Here is a 21,984-nt window from a genome sequence, read left to right as displayed (position 1 = left end):
GAGCAGCCCAAAGCCTTCCCTGATTCATCCTCAACTCTCTGTAGTCCCAAGGAACCATTCCAGCAGCTGGCAATAGCCAGAGGGTAGGACTACATTGGCCATACCGCTCACCTCTGGCCATACACCTCACCACTGTGCCCGGGGGTTGTAACATAGAGTCATTACACAAGGGGAATTTCCAGGTAGCTGGTTGAACCAGCTTTCTGTCGTGGCACAGAGCTGGGGTTCCGAAATATTACTACAGGAATAATAGTTCTTAATGAAAGAATTGACTTCATTGGATTTACACCAGAATCACAGTGGGGTAAATAAGCAAAGTTTGGTCCATAGACCTGGGCCAGGAGACACCATCTCTCTCTCTCTCTCTCTCTCTCTCGCTCTTTCTCTGTTGCTTATTTCTGTGTATAACATTTTTAAAACACTTATTTTTTTATTTCTCTCAAGTATTTCTCCTCCTCATCCTGTTCCCCTCTCTACCACCAGGGAGCACTCAAGTGTCATTCGTTAAGTTCCAGGCTGGCAGAACATAAGGCTGTATGGGTTAACTAGGGAGGTGGTGGAATCTCCTTCCTTTGAGGTTTTTAAGGTCAGGCTTGACAAAGCCCTGGCTGGGATGATTTAATTGGGGATTGGTCCTGCTTTGAGCAGGGGGTTGGACTAGATGACCTCCTGAGGTCCCTTCCAACCCTGATTTTCTATGATTCTATGTGCCGCGTTTGTGCCCATCATGAGAGTCCCACACAGAATGTGTCTCTGCCATGAAGCTGACACAGGCTTGGCAGCTTTCAAAGGGGTTATCAGCCCTGTAAGGAGGGGTGGGGTCATTGGATCTGGGTCCTTAGGACTAGCTGAATTGTTTAGGTGGTGGTTAAATCTATTTCTGAAGTGTTCACCCATATATGCCAGGCTAATATATCACATGATCAATAGGTATGATTCACATTACATATATTAATATGGATAGTATGTGCTTAATGCATATAACATTCTCTTGTATATATACTTCTAGCAGTTACATGGACTGGAATGATGGCCTGTGTCTTTCTATAGTCTTGTTCACCTTTGCTAAGTATCCCATGATATCTCGCATTAGCCAGGAAACCTGTCAGGATCAGCACATATGTAGTAACAGGCAGGGAGTTACTCTCATTGGCATGTCCCAAAAATAAGGACAATATATACGGGACAAGCCTAGGAGGTGCCGTCATGCTCTTGGTACCTGGAATTCCTGAGTCCAGAACAAAGAGCCAAGGGGTACCGTATGGTACCAGAAAAACAAGGTAGAAAGATGGTAGGTTGAGACTAGCCTCAGAGGAGGCATACAGTACCTCTTTCCTTGTAAACAGGTTGAATATAAAAGGGACAGCTCTAGGGGTGTGACTTTGGACACAAGCCTTTGTAAGGTGAATTCAACACTGGTGCAGGAGATGGGTTCCCGGAAACTGGAGTTGTATTGAACCTCTGTTCCGGTGATATGATATTACTAAGGCTATGTTTTAGTCACAGGTATTTTTAGTAAAAGTCATGGACAGGTCACGGGCAGCCTGTGGCCCGTCCATGACTTATATATATACCCCCAACTAAAACTTGGGCCGGGGGTCTGTGGGTGCTCTTCGGTGGTGGTCTGGGGGCACCATGGGTGCTGGAGGGACGTGGCCCGGGGCGAACCAGGGGTCCGGGGGGGGGGGCAGCCCGGGAGGCTGTTGTAGGTTCTGGTGGGGAGGGAGGGAGATGGTAGCACATGGTCCAGGACCCCTGCTGAGGCTGGGCAGAGGGAGGGTTGGCGGGGCTAGCCGGAGCTGTCCCTTCAGCTCCTAGGGGGAGGGAAGGCTGGGGGACTCCACATGCTGCCCGTCCCATGAGCACCGGCTCCACAGCTCCTGTTGGCTGGGAACTGCAGCCAATGGGAGCTGCGGGGTCAGTGCCTGCAGGCAGAGGCAGTGCACAGAGTCCCCTGGCCCCTCTGCCTAGGAGCTACAGGGACATGCTGGCCGCTTCCGTGAAGCCCCTGCCCCAAGGTAAGCACCGCCCTGCACACCAACCCCCTGCCCCAACCCTGAGCCCCCTCCCACACCCAAACTACTGCTGCTGATGGGGAGTTGGGAGTGTGTGGTGTCCCAAGACTGCCCTAGCCACTGCAGAAATCATGAGTCATGGAGGTCACGAAAAGTTACAGAATCCATGACTTCTGTGACTTCCGTGACAGTCACCCAGCCTCAGCTATTACAGACTTTTAGGAATAAAACTGACCTATATTGGTTATTTGGTCTCTTGGGCATACTGCATAATGAACCAAAGTGTGGTTGAGGAATTGATCATACGGTTTACCAACAGAAGGGAAAACCCAGTCTAACGAGAGGTGTAGAGCTTTCTGCACCACGGGTACAGCGCCACAGTGCCCGGGTAGACACCCTGGCCGATTACAGCCCTGTGATTGGCCTCCAGGAGGTGTCCCACAGTGCCTGTTCTCGCCTCTCTGGTCATCGGTTTGAACTCTACTGCCCTGGCCTCAGGTGACCAACCGTCATCCTCATCCCGTAAATTCCTTGGGAATTTTGAAAGTCCCCTTCCTGTTTGCTCGGTGATGCGTGCAGTGGTCTCAGTGCATCTTTCCAGGTGGCCAGGCCTGCTCCACACAACAGACGATCCCCCGCTTGGAGCAATGCCGAGCTGAGGGACCTCATCAGCATTTGAGGAGAGGAGGCTTTGCAGGCCAAGCTGCGCTCCAGCCGCCGGAATTATGACACCTACGGGCAGATTACATGATGCATGACAGACAGGGGCCATGACCGGGACCCATTGCAGTGCAGGGTCAAAGTGAAGGAGCTGTGGAACGCCTACCACAAGACGCAGGAGGCAAACCGCTGCTCCAGTGCTGCGCCCACGAGCTGCCGGTTGTACAAAGGGCTGGACGTGATACTCGGCGGCGACCCCACCTCCACTGCAAAGACCACTGTGGATACTTCGGTGGCTCGCGTGCCGGTCGGAAGTGGACCGAGCCAGGAGGAGGAAAGCTTGGACGAGGCTGTGGCGGGTGGGGGGACCCAGAGGCAGAGGATGACTCGGAGGTCAGAGATGCATGCAGCCTGGGGCAGTTTTCTGCCCCGGAGGAGGCTAGCCAGTCACAGCTATCGGATGTTGGCGAAGCACAAACAGGAGAGGTGGCCCCAGCAAGTGGATTTAATTTTGGGACTCGCTGAAACAAGTTGTTGGGGGAAGGACGGTTGCAGAAAGCAGGCTTGTCTCCCACACATGCCTAGTCTGAGCAGTGGAACAGGCTGTTGATTGACTCCCTCACTTCACGGGAATCTCCCTGAGAGATCTCCAGGAAACTCTCTTGGAAATACTGGGCAATCCACTGCCACAGGTTCTTCAGCAGAGCTGCTTTGTTTCTTGCCCTACTAATGGTAACTTTCCTGGGCCACTGAGCCGTCATGTGGCTGGGGGGAACCATAGCTGCACACAGGTGAGCCGCATAGGGGCCAGGTTGGAAGGCACAGTGTTGGGGAAGACCCTCCCTTGATCCCCTGCCCCTGTGGCTACTCACCATTTTGGAGGTCTTGTGGCTCATATGTGCTTGCCTGGGACCAGCCAGTCAGTGACAAGTGTGTGAGTACTGGCTGTGTCTTAAAGCACTAAATCAGTGTTCTCTCTGTTGCAAACAATACTGCTTCTCTGAACTATTGTGTTTCGTAGAATCATAAAATATCGGGGTTGGAAGGGACCTCAGGAGGTCATCTAGTCCAACCCCCTGCTCAAAGCAGGCCCAATGCCCAACAAAATCATCCCAGCCAGGGCTTTGTCACGCCTGACCTTAAAAACTTCCAAGGAAGGAGATTCCACCATCTCCCTAGGTAACGCATTCCAGTGTTTCACCACCCTCCTAGTGAAAAAGTTTTTCCTTATATCCAACCTAAACCTCCCCCACTGCAACTTGAGACCATTACTCCTTGTTCTGTCATCTGCTACCACTGAGAACAGTCGAGAGCCATCCTCTTTGGAACCGCCTTTCAGGTAGTTGAAAGCAGCTATCAAATCCCCCCTCAGTTTTCTCTTCCGCAGACTAAAGAATCCCAGTTCCTTCAGCCTCTCCTCATAACTCATGTGTTCCAGTCCCCTAATCATTTTTGTTGCGCTCCGCTGGACGTTTTCCAATTTTTCCACACTCTTCTTGTAGTGTGGGGCCCAAAACTGGACACAGTACTCCAGGTGAGGCCTCACCAATGTCGAACAGAGGGGAACGATCACGTCCCTCGATCTGCTGGCAATGCCCCTACTTATACAGCCCAAAATGCCATTGGCCTTCTTGGCAACAAGGGCACACTGCTGACTCATATCCAGCTTCTCGCCCACTGTAACCCCTAGGTCCTTTTCTGCAGAACTGCTGCCGAGCCATTCGGTCCCTAGTCTGTAATGGTGCAGGGATTCTTCCCTCCTAAGTGCAGGACTCTGCACTTGTCCTTGTTGAACCTCATCAAATTTCTTTTGGCCCAATCCTCTAATTTGTCTAGGTCCCTCCATATCCTATCCCTACCCTCCAACATAGCTACCTCTCCCCCTAGCTTAGTGTCATCTGCAAACTTGCTGAGGGTGCAATCCACGCAATCCCCCAGATCATTAATGAAGATATTAAATAAAACCAGCCCCAGGAGCGACACCTGGGGCACTCTGCTTGATACCGGCTGCCAACTAGACATCAAGCCGTTGATCACTACCCGTTGAGCCCGACAATCTAGCCAGCTTTCTATCCACCTTATAGACCATTCATCCAATCCATACTACTTTAACTTGCTGGCCAGAATACTGTGGGACACAGTATCAAAAGCTTTGCTAAAGTCAAAGAATAATATGTCCACTGCTTTCCCCTCATCCACAGAGCCATTTATCTCATCATAGAAGGCAATCAGGTTGGTCAGGCATGACTTGCCCTTGGTGAATCCATATTGACTCTTCCTGATCACCTTCCTCTCCTCCAAGTGCTTCTAAATGGATTCCTTGAGGACCTGCTCCATGATTTTGTTAGGGACTGAGGTGAGGCTGATCGGTCTGTAGTTCCCTGGGTTCTCTTTCTTCCCTTTTTTAAAGATGGGCACTACATTAGCCTTTTTCCAATCGTCTGGGACCTCCCCTGATCGCCATGAGTTTTCAAAGATAATGGCCAATGACTGCAATCACATCAGCCAACTCCCTCAGCACCCTCAGATGCATTAGATCTGGATCCATGGACTTGTGCACGTCCAGCTTTTCTAAATAGTCCTTCACCTGTTCTTTCACCACTGAGGGCTGCTCACCTCCTCCCCATACTGTGCTGTCCAGTGCAGCAGTCTGGGAGTTGACCTTCTGTGAAGACCGAGGCAAAAAAAGCATTGAGTACTTCAGCTTTTTCCACATCATCTGTCACTAGGTTGCCTCCCCCATTCAGTAAGGGTCCCACATTTTCCCTGACCTTCTTCTTGTTGCTAGCATACCTGTAGAAACCCTTCTTATTACCCTTCACATGCCTTGCTAGCTGCAACTCCAATTGTGCCTTGGCCTTCCTGATTATACTCCTGCATGATCCAGCAATATCTTTATACTCCTCTCTAGTCATCTGTCCAAATTTCCACTTCTTGTAAGCTTCCTTCTTGAGGTAAACTCCCCGAAGATTTCATTGTTAAGCCAAGCTGGTCGCCTGCCATATTTGCTATTCTTTCTGCACATCGGGATGGTTTGCTCCTGCACCCTCAATAAGGCTTCTTTAAAATACAACCAGCTCTCCTGGACTCCTTTCCCCCTCATATTAGCCTCCCAAGGGATCCTGCCCATCAGTTCCCTAAGGGAGTCCAAGTCTGCTTTTCTGAAGTCCAGGGTCTGTATTTTCATACTGTCCTTTCTTCCTCTTGTCAGGATCCTGAACTCAACCATCTCATGGTCACTGCTGCCTAGGTTGCCACCCACTTCTACTTCCCCTACCAATTCTTCCCTGTTTGTAAGCAGCAGGTCAAGAGGAGCACAGCCCCCAGTTGGTTCCTCCAGCACTTGTACCAGGAAGTTGTCTCCAACACTTTCCAAAAACTTCCTGGATTGTCTGTGCACTGCTTATTGCTCTCCCAGCAGATGTCAGGGGGACTGAAGGCCCCCATTAGAACCAGGGCCTGTGATCTGGAAACTTCTGTTAGTTTTCCAGAGAAAGCCTCGTCCACCTCATCCCCCTGGTCCTGTGGTGTATAGCACACGCCCCACCACGACATCACCCTTGTTGCTCTTGCCTCTAAACTTAACCCAAAGACTCTCAACTGGATTTTCTCCAGTTTCATACTGGAGCTCAGAGCAATCATACCGCTCTCTTACATACAGTGCAACACCTCCACCTTTCCTCCCATACCTGTCCTTCCTGAACAGTTTATACCCATCCATGACAGTGCTCCAGTCATGTGAACTGCCCCACCAAGTTTCTGTTATTCCAATCACATCATAGTTCCTTGATTGTGCCAGGACTTCCAATTCTTCCTGCTTACTTCCCAGGCTTCTTGCATTCGTGTACATGCACCTAAGATAACTAGCCAATTGCCCTACTTTCTCAGTAAGAATCAGGAGGCTTCCCATCTTGTACCCTCTTCCTTGTGTTTCCTCCCGGTATCCCACTTCCCCACTTACCTCTGGGCTTAGGTCACCATCCCCCGGCGAACGTAGTTTAAAGCCCTCCTCACTAGGTTAGCAAGCCTGCCTGCGAAGATTCTCTTCCCTCTCTTCGTTAGGTGGATCCCATCTCTTCCTAGCAATCCTTCTTCCCAGAACAACATCCCATGGTCGAAGAATCCAAAGTCTTCTTTCCGACACCACCTGCGTAACCACACATTCACCTCCACAATTCGACAGTCCCTACCTGGGCCTTTTCCTTCAACAGGGAGGATGGATTTGTCATAAATATAAAGGGAAGGGTAATCACCTTTCTGTATACAGTGCTATAAAATCCCTCCTGGCCAGAGGCAAGGTCCTTTTACCTGTAAAGGGTTAAGAAGCTCAGGTAACCTGGCTGGCACCTGACCCAAAATGACCAATGAGGGGACAAGATATTTTCAAATCTGGAGTGGGGGGAAAAGGCTTTTGTCTGTCTGTGTGATACCTTTGCTGGGAACACATCAAGGATGCAAGCCCTCCAACTCCTGTAAAGTTAGTAAGTAATCTAGCTAGGAAATGCATTAGATTTTCTTTGTTTTGGCTTGTGAAATTCGCTGTGCTGGAGGAAATGTGTATTCCTGTTTTTGTGTCTTTCTGTAACTTAAGGTTTTGTCTAGAGGGATTCTCTATGTTTTGAATCTGGCTGCCTGTAAGATTATCTTCCATTCTGATCTTATGGAGTTGTTCTCTTATCTTTTTTTGTTCTTCTAATAAAGTTCTGTTTTTTAAGAATCTGATTGGGCTTTTTGGGTCTTAAAAATCAAAGGCTGGTTTGTGCTCATCTTGTTTATTCTCAAGCCTCCCCAGGAAAGGGGGTGTAAGGGCTTGGGGGGATATTTTGGGGAAATAGGAACTCCAAGTGGTCCTTTCCCTGTTCTTTGTCTAAATCACTTGGTGGTGGCAGCGTACTGTTCAAGAACAAGGTGAAATTTGTGCCTTGGGAAAGTTTTTAACCTAAGCTGGTAAATATAAGCTATGGGCGGGGTTCATGTGGGTCCCCACATCTGTACCCTAGAGTTCAGAGTGGGGAGGGAACCCTGACAGGGAGAGAACACGACTTGTGCCTCAAACTCCTTTATCCTTCTTCCCCGACCATCACCACGTGTCTCCTCCTCCTCTTGGGAGTGGTGGTCATGGAACCCCCATCCCTAGGACAATGCATCCCATGCCTTCCGGCCGATGGGGTCTCCTTCTGATCCCTTCCCTCAGAGGGCTCTTCCAAATCCTTCTCCACAGTAGTTCCTGTGCAGAGAGCCTGAAAACAGTTTCACACCTCTATCTGCACTGGGGGTACATAGGTTCTCTTCTTTCTTCTTCTGGAGGTCATATTCTTCCCCATTCTGCACTGCACTCTCTCGTTGTTCCAGCACCAAACACTGACTTCTATCCGGAAAATCTTCGTGTTCTCCGATGCAACGCAGGATTGATAATTGGTTCTCTAGTCCTTTAAGCTTCTCTTCCAATATGCAGACCAGCTTGCACTTCATACAGATGAAGTCGCTTCTGTCCTCTGGGAAAAGACAAACATGGCACATTCTGAGCAGGTCACAACAGCTGATCGCTCACTATCCATGTCTTCCTTATAAGAGGCTCCTCAGATGTTGTATGTACTGCTCAGAGGAGCCTGAAAGGCAAAAACACTCTGTGCGAACTCCCAGGCAAACTCCCTCTGGTTGTCTGTCCTCGGTTCGCTGCTCACACAGGTCGCTGCTGGCTGCCTTTTTATAAGGCTGCTGGCTCGAACCAGGTGGCCTGGCTCAAAGCCTTCCCTCCAATCAACCACTCAAGGCCCACCTGGAACAAAGCACACCCAATTTACACTTTTCAATCAAACACCCACACGGTCAAACAGTCACACTATTCAAACAAACAAGCACACGGTCAAACAAATGGTCACAGCAGACAGACACTCGAATATTCACCCCACCAGCTCACAACACAGCCCCCCTAATGCAGTACTCACCTTAGCTCCTCTCGGAGGGTTCCCAGGCAAACTCCCTCTGTTTGCCTGTCCTCTGTTTGGTGGTTCTTCACACCAGTGTGTGGTTAATGACTAAGAGCAACAGGCTATAAATAAACACCAGCACGAGGGGGTGGTTCTGGGGCGATACCTGAATGAAAAACAGATCAAAAGCAGCCTGTGTTGTCTTTTTGCCCCATCCCCCCTCAGTGCTTCCCTTTCCAAGTGGGTTTGTCCATTGCGTGGATGCACTGGGTGACCTTGGGTAAGTCATTACCCCTCGCCGTGCCTCAGTTTCCCCGTCTGTAAAGTGGAGAGAATGCTCTTCCCTTTGCCTATTGCCATGAGCCTTTTGGGTCACAGACTGGCTCACTGTGTGTCTGTGCAGCACCGAGTGTGATGTGGCCCTGATCTCGGTCGGCTCTGTGCAGCACCTGGCACAATGGGGCCCTGATTTTGGTGGGCTCTGGGCGCCTCCTGGCACAATGGGCAGGGCCAGATTTCCGATTAGGCACAGGAGGCACGGGCCTAGGGGCGCCGGCATTCTATGGGGTGCCTAAAAATTCAAAGTTTTTTGCTCCCAGGTCCCAGCAGGGGGCAGGGCTGGCTGAGGGGGAGACAGCCCCACGCAGCCCTGCTGCTGGAGCGCTCCTCGCTGCACCCGGCAGACAGCGTCACCTCCCGGGGGGGGGCCAGTGAGTGTGGGTTGGGGGACAGGGCTTGGGAGAGTGGGTCTCTGGGGGAGTTCATGGGGCAGCTCTGGGCAGAGGGGGTGGGGGGCGCTGGGAAGTGGGCAAGGGGGCGCTGGGCAGCAGGGCACCTAAAAGTTAAAAGTGGTGGGGTTCCCCCGCCGCCCGTGGCAGTTAAAAGCTTCCTGGCAGCAGGGGTACCCTGCCGCTCCTGGCCGCCTCCAGGCAGCAGGGCCCCCGGAGCTCCAAGCCGGGGGGGGCGGGGAACACCGCTGAGACCCTACACCTAGGGGTGCCCTAAGTATAAATCCGGCACTGACAATGGGGGCTCCTGGTCTTTGTTTCTAATACACACAATAAAAGAGCCAGTTGCCCTGGCCCAAAGTCCAGTTCCCAACTGGAACCAGTTAAAAATATGAACAGGGATCCCAGCTGGGGCTGATTTCCCAGAGCACCAGGTGTCTGCATTTTTAACTCCACCATCGTCAGGGCACTGACTGGCTCTTGGCCCAGGACTGGCAGGACTGGGGCGGCTGGGGGGGCGGGTGCAGCTGAGTGGTGGTTATCATCTGCCCATGGTGCCTTACCCTCTCTCTTTGCCTTCCAGGGCTCTGCATCGCCCTGTGCCTGTGGGGCACCGTGGCCCAGAATAACGGCGTACAAGGTAAGGCCGACTCCCCCTGGCTAACCTTCCCGAGCGCTCCCGGCTGCCCGGGGTCTCTGGCCTCCACCCCCTCTGGTCCCTTCCCTTGTGGGAGGAGAGCAGAGTCAGGGGTCTGGTGAGCCAGGAGCAGCCCCTTGGCGTGGGCGTCTTCGGGTGGGATTATAGAGCACGGTGGGTACGTGCAGGGGAGAGGAGAAGGGGCCCTGTGTAGCCCTCACCTTCCCAGCCCTGTGGCCAGCAGAGAATAGACACTGGGGCCCAGGGCTTTACACTGGGGGCTGGAGTGAGGGGCAGATCCCCACTGCAGCCAAGGCCAATTCGGTTCGGAGGAATGTTTGGTTTTACTCGGGGAAAAAATTGCATGGGGGGGAGGAGATGAAATAATTTTCAAAACGAAAAATTCCCGTTTTCCGGTTCGAAGCGAGGTTTGGGTTTGAAATTGACGCTAATCAGAGTAACGACGACAGCAACAAAAAGGAAACAAATTGGGTGAGATTGAAAACGTTTCACTTGAACCGACGCCCGGCTCCGGCGGCTCTGCCTGTCTGCGCCGGGGGCACCCCCGGGGAGCCAAGGCCTCCTGTGCAGCCGAGGGCAGCTTGTTGCCAGGCGGTGGATGGCGTCGGAGCTGTTTGCCAGGCGCCCAGGGATGAAAATCAGCAAATGGGGCGTGTGAAAGGAGTCGATCCCACTGTGGGGGGTGGCGGGGGGGCCGCTCTGCACTGGCTGACCCTGCCCAGCTGTTCCCGCCCCTGCAGGTACCACTGAGGACTGCAGCAAACATATTCTCTGCCCATCAAATGCCAAGTGTGTGAACAACACCCACTGCACCTGCCTGGATGGGTACCGGCCAGGAAAGAATCGCTTCTTCACCGACGTAACGGAGATCTGTGACGGTAACGGGGCTCCCACGTTGTCCTGGGGGGCTGGGGCAGAGCAGGGCATTAAGAGCAACTAACTCCACAGCCTGTGGGGGGTGCTCAGCTGGGGAAAGAGTGGGGGTGGCAGCACGGGTGAGGGCCGCCCTCCTGGGGTTCGAACCGGGGGCCTCCAGAGTCAGCAGCAATCTTGCGTTCTGTGAATTGGGCACAGGGTGGGGGGCCCATCACACTGACCCGTCTGAATCCCAGCCTGGGCCCTAATCAGCCCCTGGGTGTCCAGGGGCACAAGGGCCCCACAGATCCCTGTCCAGAGAAGCAGGACGGGGCAGCCCTGGCTATACTTCCCCCCTGCCCTTGCCACCCGCTACACAGGGATCCAAGGAGGGAGGGCGCAGAGGAGAGGCAGCTTCTCATCCCCCCCACAACATACAGGGAGCCTGGAGCCCCAGGGGGACGTCTCCCCACCCTCCCCTCACATGGGGATCTGGGTGTTTGTGGGGCCGAACCCCCCCGTACCTGGGACTGGAGGCTCGGGGGGGTTATTTCCGACATTCCAGCTGCAGAAATGGGTAACTGAGAATCAGGGCCTTAATCACGAACCGCTCAGGGCCCCGGTCTCCTGGGTCCCATTACCCAGCTTAGTGCGGGGGGCTCGGAGGTGTGATACGGGGAACGTCTCCCTGCCAGGACTGTACAGAGCGTCCCCTCTTGCATTACAGATATTAACGAGTGTCTGGAGCCGAGCCCGCCAGACTGTGGACGCAGCACAAACTGCATCAACACGGCTGGGTCTTACGTCTGCACCTGCGCCAATGGCTACGAGCCCAGCTCTGGGAAAACCATATTCATGAACGCGAGTGAGAACACCTGCCAGGGTGAGCTCTCCCCTGGCCCCCACCTGCTGAGACCCCCCCTCACACACACAAATGCTCGTTCCAGGCCTGGTGCTGCACCGGGGCTGCTGCTGGCTTTGGCAGTGGCCCGAGGCCGTCAGTGAGGCTGTGAAGAGACGTGGCCCTCACCTGCTCCCACAGAGCATGGGGCCGGGCTCATCCCTGTGCCCAGCACTTGGACAGGGAATAAACCCTCGGGGTTAGAAACAGACCCACGGAGCAAACTCCTCATGCTGCAGAGATGCGCTGGGGAGAGGGGAGGGGACCCTCCTGGCCCCGGCACGCAGCATCTGAGCGGCTAGTGCCCCGCTGAGCCTCGGAAGTGGCCCCGGGAACAGCTCTGGGAATTGGGCTAAAGCGTTCTTGAATTTGCCCCCAGTCCTCTATTGCTTGAGCTTCCGCTGGGGGCAGGCAGCCATGCTCTCCTCTGGCCTCTAGGGGGTGCAGCTGCTAGTTCGAGGGACCTCAAGTTCCCTGCGTGGGCAGCGTTGTGAGGGGGCATGTGCTGTGACTGGCATTGCCAGCCCAGCCCCAGGCTTCCCTGAGGCACCCTGGCTTCCAGCGGCATGGCTCGGGGACACACGGGCTGGGCAGCTCCGCACTCAGGGACACATGGGCTGGGAGTTTGCCCAGGGCACAGACCGAGAGGTCTTTCTGAGCTCGCAGTCCAGTGGATTCGGAGACCCCTTGCACTGGTGAAGCTGGTGCGTGCACCAATGCAAGTCCCGGGGCAGGGGATACCCACATGCTGGTGTCCCACCGGGGGACGCTGGAACTTCCAGCTGCTAAATCGCTTTGTGCTGGTCCCTGTCTGTGCTCCCTGAGCCCCCGAGTCAGCAAAGCACGTGCTTAGCTCCATCCCTGCACAGCTACGCACTTAATTCGGCTCCAGTGGGTCTTAAGTGCACGGCTGAGCTCGTGACGACAATCCCAGGCATTAAAAGAAAATCAGATTAGCTTAGAAAATCACGAGCTTTAGAAAGACCAGTGAGCAAGGGGGCAGCCTGTGGATTAAACTGAATTGAAAAAGGGGGAAATTCAAAGCAGATACAAGGAAATACTCCTCCTCCACCTGGGGCAGCATTAGCCTCTGGAACTCACTGCTACCGGGGCATGGAGGCTGTGAATATGCTGGCTTTTAAAAAAGGACTGGCTGTTTCTATGGGAAACGACAATGCCTGGAGCTGTGCTAGTTAGAAACAAAGCATCACATCCTCTCCCTGGCAGCCTGCAGCTTAACACAGGGTTATTCTTAGAATCCAGAACCCTAGCACATGAGGACCCCAAACAGAGAGAGACAAAGCAGGCTGCTCCTGAAGGCAAACAGGCACAACTAACCCCACTATGCTCTAGGCTGGCTCTTTGGCAGACACACTGCTGGAAACCCCAGATCACCTGCTTGTCACCCGAGCCCCCGAGCATGCAAGAAGCTCCGGGAAAGCCCCTTGCAGATGTAAAGTGAGAGCTTGTGATGCTAACACAGTTTTCAATACACCAGATTCTCGAGTGGCCGTTCCGCTGCCAGAGCAGCCCAGTGTGGCTGGAGCGTAGCTGGGAATCAGGCCTGTGATTGTTAAGCTCCCAGGGGCCCGGTCGCCTGGGTCCCATCACCCAGCTCAGTACAGGTGGATGATACAGGAGCGTCTCCCTGCCAGGACTGTTCAGAGCGTCCCCTCTTGTGCTGCAGATATTGACGAGTGTCGGGGCCCAAGCCCGGCAGACTGCGGACCTCACGCAAACTGCACCAACGTGTCTGGGAATTACTCCTGCAGCTGCATCGATGGCTACGAGCCCAGCTCTGGGAAAGCCAAGTTCACGGACGCGAGAGAGAACACCTGCCAAGGTGAGCTCTCCCCTGGCCCCCACCTGCTGAGACCCCCCCCCCAGCACACACAAATGCTCGTTCCAGGCCTGGCGCCGCACCGGGGCTGATGCCGGCTTTGGCAGTGGCCCAAGGCCGTCCGCGAGGCTGTGATGACACGTGACCCTCGCCTGCTCCTGCAGAGCCTGGGGCCGGGCTCACCCCTGTGCCCGGTGCTTGGATGAGGAATAAACAGAGCCACAGAGCAAACTCCTTGTGCTGCGGTGATGTGCTGGGGAGAGGGGAGGGGACCCCCGCTGGCCCCCGCACGCAGCATCTGGGCTGCTCGTGTCCCCCTGAGCTGGGAAGGGGCCTCGTGTAGTGCGCTCTGCCTCCTATGGGCCCTGGTGAGGAGAGAATAGCCACAGCCCAGTGTGCCCCAGCCACACCCCCGATCCTCCCCCATGGGTTCTGGGGGGCAGGGAATCGCCACAGCACAATGTGCCCCAGCCACGCCCCCGATCCTCCCCATGGGTCCTGGTGAGGAGAGAATAGCGACAGCCCAGTGTGCCCCAGCCACGCCCCCGATCCTCCCCCATGGGTCCTGGGGGGCAGGGAATAGCCACAGCCCAGTGTGCCCCAGCCACGCCCCCGATCCTCCCCCACGGGTCCTGGGGGGCAGGCAATAGCTGCAGTGCTGGGCACCCCGGCCTTGGCCCCTACATCAGGAGCTAGGAGCAAGGTGGGTGCAGGACCCCGACCGCAGCTCCACACCAGCTGGGGTGGCCCCTTTTGCAGGGTGGGGGCTTCTCGAGTGGCCATTCCGCTCTGCCAGAGCAGCCCAGTGCCGCCGGAGCGTAGCTGGGAATCAGGCCTGTGATTGTTAAGCTCCCAGGGGCCCAGTCGCCTGGGTCCCGTCACCCAGCTCGGTGCGGAGGGTTGGGGGGGTGATATGGGGAATGTCTCCCTGCCAGGACCGTACAGAGCGTCCCCTCTTGTGCTGCAGATATTGACGAGTGTCGGGGCCCGAGCCCGGCAGACTGCGGACCCCACGCAAACTGCACCAACGTGCCTGGGAGTTACTCCTGCAGCTGCACCGATGGCTACGAGCCCAGCTCTGGGAAAGCCAAGTTCACGCACGCGAGGGAGAACACCTGCCAGGGTGAGCTCTCCCCTGGCCCCCACCGCACCCTGCTCAGTCCCCCTGCACCCCCCCACACACACCCCTGCGCTCATTCCAGGCCTGGTGCTGCCCCAGAGGCTGCTGCTGGCTGCAGCAAAGGCACCCGATCCACTCACCGGGGCTGTGATCAGCCGTGACCCTCAACTCCTGGGGGCCAGGATCTCCCCTGTCTCGGTCTTTGGATTGGGAATAAACCCCTAGGTTTGCGGGGAGGCGCCGGGGAGACTGGTGGGGACCCTCGCTGTCCCCAGCACAGAGAATCCAGGCTGCTGGAGCCCCCTGAGCCTGGGAAGGGGCCTCGTGTATGGTGCACACACAGCCCAGTGCTCTCTGCCCCTATGGGCCCTGGGGAGCAGGGAATAGCCCCAGCGCAGGGCACCCCGGCCACATCCCCAATCTGCCCCCTCGCTCACGGCTGGGAGCAGAGCCTTTTCCAGCTCCACACTGACAGGGAGCCCCCTGGATGGGAGGGTGTTTCCTAAGGGGGCCATTATGCCCCCTTAGGCAGCCAGGGCGTCCTGACCGGAGAAGGGGCCAGGGGGTTCCAAGCCCTCGTTTGCGACATTCAGCCGGTAGTTAGAGCTTGTACCAAGTCCCAGCCGGCCGTTCCCATGGGAACTGCCCTTTACACCCCCGTTTGGGGGGCGCAGAGCCCTGAGCCCGTAGAACTGGAAGAACTCAGGAACCCATTCGTTCAAACGCTTCCCCTGGCAGAGACCTCGCCCAGCCGTTCCTGCACCCAGCCCCAGCCTGCGGGGGATAACCCCAGCCAGTGTCCTGGGGTGGGTCGAGGCACAAGAAGAAGTCAGTGCCGCAGTTATCTCAGCCAGCGTCCCGGGGATTGTCCGGGGATAGCTGGTATTGGGAGCCGTGGGGAGAATCCCTAGGGCTTGCCCCCGGGGGGAATCGATCGTGATCGCTGTTCTCTTTGGAAGTGCACTGATTATTCCAGACCAGAGTGTCCGGATGGGGAGCTATTCCACAGGAGCTGTTACCGTCAATTTCCCCGTGTACTGAAGCCCCTGGAGACACCCGATCTCAGCTCCCTGCAACTCGGAGCGAGTTTGGAAGCCTCGGGACACCCGTGTGCCTGAGGGAGGGGAGAGCTCTGGCCACCCCACCAAGAACCCAGTGCATGGCGCCGTCTTCAGCAGACAGAGCGTTGGAGCAGGGGGAAAGCACGTTGGAGCAGCGGCTGTGGCTGGATGTGTGTACAGCACCTAGCACCACGGTGCCCTGGCTGCGGCGCTACCCGCTATAAACATCCCGATCGAACCAGGACGGGCGGGATAAGGATGCCGGAAGCTCCGTTCCCATCCCGCGTGGACTCTTGGAAGCCTTCGGGGGCGGAACCCGATCCTACGTTGTTCCCGGAGTAAAGTAGGGCTCTGGAAACGCGGCGCCGCCTTGGTGCGTTCAGGAGAACCCGCGAGCGGTCGCAGGGTCGAGGGGCAGAGGAGGCAGAACTGGGCAGGACGCAGCCGGTCGGTTCTCCCAGGTTTCAGTCTGCCCCGGGAGCAGCTCAGCCTCTGAAGAGGCGAAACGGAGGCGCCGGCCAGGCTGAGACATAAGTAATGCTGGTACTTGCACAGTACAGACGGGATCAGAGCTGAGGCCCGTCTAGCCTGGTATCCCGGCTCCCAGGGGCCAAAGCCAGATGCTGCCGAGGACGGTGGAAGAGCCCTGCAGTGGCAGCCGGGGGATAGTCTGCCCTCACTTCCTGGTCTCCAATACTCAGGTGGGCTGAAGCCCACAGCAGGAGGTTCTCTCCCTTCCCAAACATTTGTGCCCTTTAACTCTGATCACTCCGGCTGTTCTCATCATACGTATGAATGTCCAGTCGCTCCTTGAATCGTTCTCAAGTCTTGGCCGCAGTGACTCCTGTGGTGAGGAGTTCCACAGGCTAATCGCACATTGCGTGGAACAGCCTTTCCTTGGCTCAGTTTCGAATTTCCCCTCTTCTAACTTCCCTGACTGGCCCCTGCTCTCGTGTTATGAGATGGGGAGAACAGAAGCTCCCCATCTCCCTTCTCTATCCCCGTCAGTCACATATAGACTCTTAGCACATCCCCTCTTACGTTCGCTCTAAACTGGCAGTCCGTCTTTTCAATCTCTCTCTGTAGAGGGCTTTTCCAGGCCCCTGATCATTCTCATTGCCTGTCCCTGAACCCCCTCTGGTTCTGCACTGTCCTATGTGCAGGGGCCTATAGCTGCTTTCAACTACCTGAGAGGTGGTTCCAAAGAGGATGGTTCTAGACTGTTCTCAGTGGTAGAAGATGACAGGACAAGGAGTAATGGTCTCAAGTTGCAGTGGGGGAGGTTTAGGTTGGATATGAGGAAAAACTTTTTCACTAGGAGGGTGGTGAAACACTGGAATGCGTTACCTAGGGAGGTGGTAGAATCTCCTTCCTTAGAAGTTTTTAAGGTCAGGCTTGATAAAGCCCTGGCGGGATGATTTAATTGGAGATTGGTCCTGCTTTGAACAGGGGGTTTGACTAGATGACCTCCTGAGGTCCCTGCCAACCCTGATATTCTATGATTCTATGTGCAAGGGGGTGCCCAGGGCAGCTCATGGGTTGCAGAGGGGGTCACCCCATTGACTGATATCAAGGCATTAGCCTAGCCCTCATGTTGTTCTCTATCCCCTTCCCCAAAGCAGCTCCCCATTTGTCCCTTCCAGGGGCGGACGGCTCATTCAGGCATTGCCATCTGCACTGATATTGCGGCACTGGGCATCGCCAGATCCGCTTGATAGCTTTAGCAAGCAGCAGGCACGTGTCCTGGGGGGGCTGCTTTTCCCTTCCCAGCTGGAGCGGCTCATTCCAGACAATAGCCAACTTGCTCCCGTTCGCTGACCCAGTAACTGAACTCGTGGCTCTAACCTGCCCCGTCTCCCCAGAGCACGGTGCATTTCGGACGCCTGGATTGTCACCCCAGTGCCCAAGGTACAGCTCCTAGATCAGCCTGACCTACCGCTTTCTCTCTCCTTGCAGACATTGACGAGTGCCAGCGAAACGCCACAGTCTGTGAGCCCCACGGGAACTGCATCAACATACCAGGGAGTTACAGGTGTAAATGCAGTTGGGGATTTGAGAAGAGTCAAAGGGATTCGTCTAAGATCTGCACAGGTAGAACGGGAGCTGGAAACAGTTGTGGCAAAGGCATGAAGTTTCTGGCTTTTCTGCAGTGTTGCTAACGCGTGGCGTTGCCCTAAAGCCCCACCTCCTGGAGTCACGTGATTCCGGTTTTGGCTAAAATCAAAATTAGGGCGTGGCCCACATGGGGGATGAAAACCTGCCAAACGTTACGCTGGGGTGACTGACAGCTCCCAAACCAGAGTCAAACAAAACGAAGCCAAAATGGACTTTTTTTAAAAAAAAAAAAATCTCGTGATTTTTTAAATTAGTCTCGTGACTTTTTTACAGCCTGGCTCAGGGTTTGGGGCTTTTCTTGATTGTTTGGCGTTGGCGATGCTGTTAATGCACGGCCACTGAGCTTACCCAGGACCTCTGAAACTAACCCGCACGCATGGAGGGTGAAATTAACCAGGTTGCCCTGAGGTCTCGCTCTTTCTCTGCGCCACACCCGGGCAAAGTGTCTGTTCTGACTCCCAGCCTGTCTTACAATTGGAAACTGAGCCCAGGGACTGAAGGTCGCCATGTCTCTTGCCATGCTGCTTAATTCTGCCGAGGCTCGAGCGTAAGGCATTGGGGATGTCATTAGAAGCTGCAACATCCCCCCAATCCTGCAGCTGCAATCAGAGCCCAAGATGCTCTTTCATAGCAGAGCTTTGAGGAGGGGAAGGTCAGGTCTTTGCAAAGCAAACTGGGCTGAGACAGAGCCGAGGACTCTATGTTGGACAACCTTTAATAGAGCTTGGGCTCAGAAAGCTCATTAATTTCTGGAACCCCCTTAACCTAACCCTCAGCAGCTGCTAAGGCTGGGGAAGGAGCTGGCACCAAGGAACCAGCTTGAGTCATTAGCAGGAATCAAACCAGGACTTGTCTGCTGAAAGCACACAGCGCAGCTGCTGGAGCTAAGGGAGTAACTCCATTAGCTAGTCATTGTAGCAGGCTGTTATCTACCGTGACAAAGCTCTGTCCTTGCCTCCGTGGGTCCCACGTTTCCTGGCGGATTTCGCTAGCCTCAGAGGCTCACCGTGACCCTCCACGTAACCCTTCTCTCTCTAGAGACAAGGGTCACAGTCTACTGAACCATTTTCATCATAAGCCAGCGAGGGAGGTGAGGAGAAGTTATCCTTCCTTGCACAGTCTCTGTTGTCTCCCAGTCTCAGTGATTAATTAGGGGGCAAAGGTGCGGGGGGAGCCCGGGCCCACCCTCTACTCCAGGCTGCAGCCCAGGAACCCAAATAGTATCAGCTATGGTAGCTGACCTTTTAGAAACATGACAAGTACAATTCCCTGGGCTACTTCCCCCACAGCAGCCCTCACTTCCTCAAGCTCCACTTCACCCTTACCTCAGGGCCTCCTTCCTTGTGCCTGTGTACTGCTCAGCCTCTCCAACAGCACAACTTCCTCCCACACTTCCTCCCACAGCTCCTGACATGCACCCCCGCCTGACTGACTGGGAGGCTTTTAACTAGTTTCAGCCAGCCCCTGATTGGCTTCAGGTGTCCCAATCAACCTAGCCTTCTCCCTGCCTTCTGGAAAGTTCTTAATTGGACCCAGGTGTTTTGATTGACCTGGAGCAGCTGCCATTTCACTTATCCTGGGACCAGGGATTTGTTTAGCCTGGAGCTAATATATCTATCTCCCACTACTTTTCTATAGCCATCTGGCCTTGCCCCCTCACACTACTTATGGGAACCAGCCACTAGAGCAGGACAAAATTGCTCTCTCCTTTTTCCAGGGCTCAGCGGCCTTCACTAGAGGCTGGCATATACAAGCCCCCTCACAGGCATGGCGTAGGCCTGTTGCCTTCCAAGAGGTTTAACAATGGAGCAAAAGTTGAGTTTCCTGCCAAAGGAACAAGGGATTTTTTCCAGCCCTGATGCACTCCCAGCCGTGAGCCAGGAGACACAAAGCTCCTCTCAGTGGAGGCGGGGGTGGGGGGGCGGCAGAGGGTAGAATCTGCATGGCGAGGCAGGGGAGACACATTCTTGGCCTTCCATGGAGGAAATAAGCTGAAAGAGACAGACCTAGGGGGTAGGGTATGAGACTGGGACTCAGGAGACTTGGGTTCTAGTCCCAGCTCTGTTACCGCTAGGTGTCCTTGGGCAATTCTGTGCCTCAGTTTTCTCTCCCACTTCTTGTCTATTTAGACGAGAAGCTCTTTATGGCAGTGTGTGTGAAGCACTCTGGGTGCTGCCTTTCTGCAAATAACGACCCAGGGGAAGAGGCATAGCAGGAAATAGCAAAACACTGTCACGGGAAAGAGAGAGAAGGGGAGTCTGAGAAGGAGCTGCTGGAACACGGCCCAAGGGAAGGATCCGTGAGCACTCTTGACTCTCCCCGCTGATTGACTTCTTTGCTGATGTCCTGGTGAAGGGGATTTTAGCCACAAGGATTTCTGTGAGAAGCAAAAGCGTTATGGATAAATATCAGGGAGAGTTTAGCAGCCAGAATGAGTGCGTCTCTGCACGTAGAAGCTGGGTCCCCAGGTAGAAAACCCTGCTCCCTGCACGGGGTGAGTGACCCCACTGCACCACGGAGCCCTGACATCCCCCGTGTATCCCCCTTTGCCTGGCAGCTGGCGCTACCCGCGTTGGCAGCCTGGCGGGCGCACGGCCCTCCAGCGTTTGGCTAGATCACGGCAGGGCTCTCTGCGCCCGAGCAGGGCGGGGCCCGTCTGTCGGATCAGACTCTCCACAGTTGTGAAAGGCCCCAGGACCAGCGAGGGCAGTAATGTCCCCTCCGTTTGGGGTCGGATTGGTGAACCGCTGGGTGGCAACTCCGGCTGGGGCTATGCTGGGGGTCAGGCTGGGCAGGTCTCCTCTGGCTTCAGTTTCCACAGGCCGGATCAGCAGCGAGTGTCGAGCTGGCATCATCCGTCCGAGGGCTCGGTGGATTTGCCCCGCAGGGTCCTGGGCCTGGGGGTCACAGCAGGGTCCGGGAATGGACGTTGTCAGGCCGCTGCTCACTGCGCAATGTTAGGAATAGGGGGATCCCCTGGATCCAGCTGGCTTCCAAAGAAACCGTTTACCAGCCGTGCAGGGCCTGCCCAAATGTTGGGGGTCTGCGGGCTTCTGCCATAGATCCCCGTGAGCACCACCAGAGAGCAAAGAAACTAGATAAAAGGGACACCACCCAATTCCCCTGCACGCCCCTGAGCGCAGCCCACCCACCCTTCTCCTAGTGCTCCATGGGAGGGGCGGTGCTGGGTGTATCCCAAACCAGGAGGGGAGCCATTGGGTTGGAGTCTATAACGCTGGGCGTGGCGCCCCCTTATGGTGACTAGCTCCAGTTCAGCGCCCCCTTTCTTCTCTTGGAGTCGCGGCTGCCCCGTGTCTCGGCCGTCCGGCCAGGTCACACTGTGATCCCCGTGCTGGGGGAGCCTTTCAAAGTCAGACCCCTCTCTCCTATGCCTGCCAGCGAAACCCTTTCACCGGGGCTCCTAGCCCCGCTCGGGGCTTCCTAGCCCCCCTTGCCTCAGGCCCCCACCACTGGGCCCAGCCCTTGGTCTCTATAGAAGCCCCCCCTCCCAGGCGAGCTTCCTTCTAGCTAGCGCCCTGCACGCAGCCGAAGTCGCTTCCCCTTTGCAGCTTAACTGGCTGATCGGCCCCCCGCCTTAACCCTGCTCTCTCAGGGCTGGTGCAGGGAGATCACAGGGTCCTGGTCTGGCAAAGGTTGGGCCCCCCAGTCTGGGGGTGAGGGAGGGGTTGCGCCGCAGGGATTGGGGCCCTGCAAATAGCAGGGAAGAAAGGAGAATAGAAGGGGGGGGTTAGATGGAGCGGACAGACTGACCGACAGACCACGCCCCCTGCAATCGGTGGGGGGGTCCCTCCACGGTCATTCGCCCCCAGTGCGCCCCCAGCCGTGCTGTGTGTGACACCACCCCCCCGCTTTCCCCTCTCAGACATCGACGAGTGCCGCAAGACCCCAGATATCTGCGGCCCCAACGCCACGTGTATCAACACTATAGGGAGCTACCGGTGTGAGTGCCGGGCCGGCTACGTCCCCTCCAACAGGAACACGACCCTGTGCCAAGGTGGGTCCTGCTGCTGGGGACATGGAGGGGGCACCTCGGGGGGCTGGGCAGGGCCTGGGGTTACACAGGCTGAGGTCTTGCCCAAG

The 21,984-nt window shown here is 55.5% G+C and overlaps 1 protein-coding gene across 1 annotated transcript in view; it reads left to right on the top strand.

The window, feature by feature from the left end:
- LOC144277905 (adhesion G protein-coupled receptor E3-like) overlaps positions 1 to 21,984 on the top strand; it is a 77,111-nt gene that overhangs the window by 6,839 nt on the left and 48,288 nt on the right. Inside the window, 7 exon segments of the mRNA XM_077838926.1 lie at positions 9,917 to 9,973; positions 10,732 to 10,869; positions 11,574 to 11,729; positions 13,435 to 13,590; positions 14,555 to 14,710; positions 17,725 to 17,859; positions 21,767 to 21,898. Coding sequence (XP_077695052.1) covers positions 9,917 to 9,973; positions 10,732 to 10,869; positions 11,574 to 11,729; positions 13,435 to 13,590; positions 14,555 to 14,710; positions 17,725 to 17,859; positions 21,767 to 21,898 — 930 coding nt within the window.

This window comes from Eretmochelys imbricata, chromosome 20, assembly GCF_965152235.1.
Source record: "Eretmochelys imbricata isolate rEreImb1 chromosome 20, rEreImb1.hap1, whole genome shotgun sequence".
Lineage (NCBI taxonomy): Eukaryota > Metazoa > Chordata > Testudines > Cheloniidae > Eretmochelys > Eretmochelys imbricata.
This window is presented reverse-complemented; position numbering and strand designations above follow the sequence as displayed.